Below are 2,616 nucleotides of genomic sequence, written 5' to 3'. Positions count from 1 at the left end.
TTATATTCGTCATAAAATAAAACTTAAGCAAAAGTAAATATGCAGCAATTTGCAAAAAAATATTAGAAGTAACTAAATTCATAATAATATTTTAGCACCTTCTTCAATGCTTCCAGTTTTGGCATCCTTCTTTTTCAGTTTCTTCTTGGAAATCTTCTGGAAGGGGGCAAACTCCACCACGGCTGGATATTCCTGACCTGAGGAAGTGTTGGAAGTTTATTATTCAGCAGAGAATCAAGTTAATAGCTTCAACTGTTCCAACATTTATGGTTATTGTTATTAACCAAATCAAAATGTGTTTGGAGAAAACTGAAGCCATACCTTTGTTGTCAATAAAGACATATCCGTCAAATCGATCCCTGAACAACACGATATCCTCAGTGTTTTTGAAATTGATATACGCTCTGGAGAAAAGGTGGGGATAAAGACTGCAAAAAGAAAAAGAAAATTAAGAAAGTAAAACAAATTTATTGAAAAAAAACAAATAGATTTTTTGAATCATACCTTTGATCTGCAGAGAAGAACTCAAAGTAATCGTAGGATGGGAGCGGACTCAGTTGTTCTTCAAGCTGTTCTCTGGAAAGGTTTGGTGGCAGTCTTCTGATCACAACCTGCGTACAAGCAGTCACTGCAAGGTTATGAACTGAGTTTGTTTAGTTTCTACACTAACTGTCTGAATTAACTTGAATTAAAAGTGCTGAACAAAAGCTTGATATTTTTTTCAAACTATTACCAATGGGTTTAAGTAAGACTAAATTAAGTAAGAAAAAATGAAAAGAATGGTTTAATGTATATAAATCATCACTGAATTGTGAAAAAAACATAATTTATGGTATTCAGCAACAGGAAGATAGATCAGAATATTTCATTTCAAATAGACGGGACTAATATTGATAGAGTAAAGGAAGTTTCGATTTGGGTGTTATCAATAATGAAAGTTTCATCTGAAATCTCATATTACTAATAATAAATCTCAGTTGGCAACAGCAACTACTGTTCTTCAGAGTAAAGTCATCGTTTGACAGTAAAGCGCTCTATTTGTTATATAGCTCAGTAGTTGTTCCACATCTGAATTATGGCACTGAAATTTGGGGAAACGGATGTAAGAAATGCATCAATCAAATTTTCATTCTACAGAAAAAAGCAGCAAGAATGTGGAACAATGTTCAATAATCAGTCAAAGTAACTAAGTCACCATTTATATTCAAAACACTTGTTAAAATAGAAAAAAAAACAGAAAAAAAACAATTAATAGCCTTGTTTGTTGTTGCGTTGAGTTATAAAAACTCAGTGGAATAGAAGATAAAGACTTCCCAATCTTGATGTCTATTTTAGTATGTTCACCTGTAATTTCTATATGCCCATCCACATAGTAATGTGTAATTGGTTGTAGATTTACCTTTTTTTGTTTGTATTGCACATAAAAGGGGCAGAAAAATAAGTTTTCTCCATTCTGCTCCCTTTATTTCCTCAACAATGTTGATATTTTTTATATACTATTTGTATTGCATTATAAACCAATAAATTAATGTTTATATTCAGGTTAATAGTAGCATCAATAGGGAAATGGATGCCAACCCACAAAGAAAGAAAGACTTATGGTAAAACTAGAATTAAATCCAATTATTGACTTACATTGTTTCAAAATTTTCATAGGAGTAAACTAACTTTAGTGGGATGATCCTGAGGCAAAGGATGTAGTTTATTTATTTATTTGTTTTTCAACCATCCATATATATATATATATATATATATATATATATATATATATATATTAGAGAAAAAAAAGATATATTAATATAAAAATATTTCGGATTTTGACGGATGATGACGCGAATGCAAAGCAGTATCAAAATATTTGAAAGGCTGAAAAGGACTTTACTAGGGTTAGATCAGTGATAAATGTTCCCAAATCGCTCTTTCAGTATTAAAGGTTGCACACCTCTGGGTTTAAAACGTTTGATTGGATTTTCAGCCTGTCATTTTTAAAATATGTGGAGCCCAAACAATAATCCGCCATTTCTGCAGTGTGATTTTTCTGAGGTTAAAATGAATCGTTCGCTGAAAATGATTTTTTAAATCCCACAAAAACCCTTAGTTTTAGGTCTTTTCGCTGTCCTTGGTGCTGAAATGATCCCAGTCTCCGCCACTTCCTCCATGTCTGTTTTCTTCACCAAGCGTAAACAATGCGGCGCGTGCCAAAATGCTACTTTACCCACCTTTGAGAAGACCTCCTTCTTCTCTTCTTTTTGTTTGAGGTTACCGACCGTGTTCTCCTGCTCTCTCGGAATGTCCCTAAATTGTATCTCGACGCTTTTCTCCTTGTCCACGGCCATTTGGTCCTTTTCAGACCTCATTTCTCCCCATCTCCTTCTGCGAGCTGTGTTCTCGCGAGAGTTTGTAAGCCCAATATCGCGAGAATACGTGTCGCATGATGGTCTCACGGTTATGTTTAACTTTAAAAAATATTTAAGCGCTTTAGTTACATAACGATGTTGTGTGTGACCTTCAGCTACACTCGTTTTGTTACGAGTAGAAGAAATAGTCATAGAATTATAAAATTAATTAATTAATTCAATAAAGGAAAAAAAGAATACCATAAACGCTGTTTTGTCT

The 2,616-nt window shown here is 33.3% G+C and overlaps 1 protein-coding gene across 2 annotated transcripts in view; it reads right to left on the bottom strand.

Annotated features, from left to right (window-relative positions):
• The window catches only part of upf3a (UPF3A regulator of nonsense mediated mRNA decay), a 7,092-nt gene extending 4,699 nt beyond the window's left edge, over window positions 1–2,393 (bottom strand). For both annotated transcript variants that reach the window (XM_024286388.2, XM_024286389.2), the window contains exons 1-4: window positions 2,220–2,393; window positions 505–611; window positions 322–428; window positions 99–197 (exon numbers count right to left, since the gene is read on the bottom strand). In XM_024286388.2, coding sequence (XP_024142156.1) covers window positions 99–197; window positions 322–428; window positions 505–611; window positions 2,220–2,357 — 451 coding nt within the window. In that variant the 5' untranslated portion in view covers window positions 2,358–2,393. The remainder of the gene's footprint in view (window positions 1–98; window positions 198–321; window positions 429–504; window positions 612–2,219) is intronic.
• Window positions 2,394–2,616: the final 223 nt, after the last annotated feature.

Source organism: Oryzias melastigma, linkage group LG21 (assembly GCF_002922805.2).
Source record: "Oryzias melastigma strain HK-1 linkage group LG21, ASM292280v2, whole genome shotgun sequence".
NCBI classification, from domain to species: domain Eukaryota; kingdom Metazoa; phylum Chordata; class Actinopteri; order Beloniformes; family Adrianichthyidae; genus Oryzias; species Oryzias melastigma.
The sequence above is the reverse complement of the archived record's forward strand: the minus strand, read 5'-3'. Positions and strand labels throughout refer to the sequence as shown.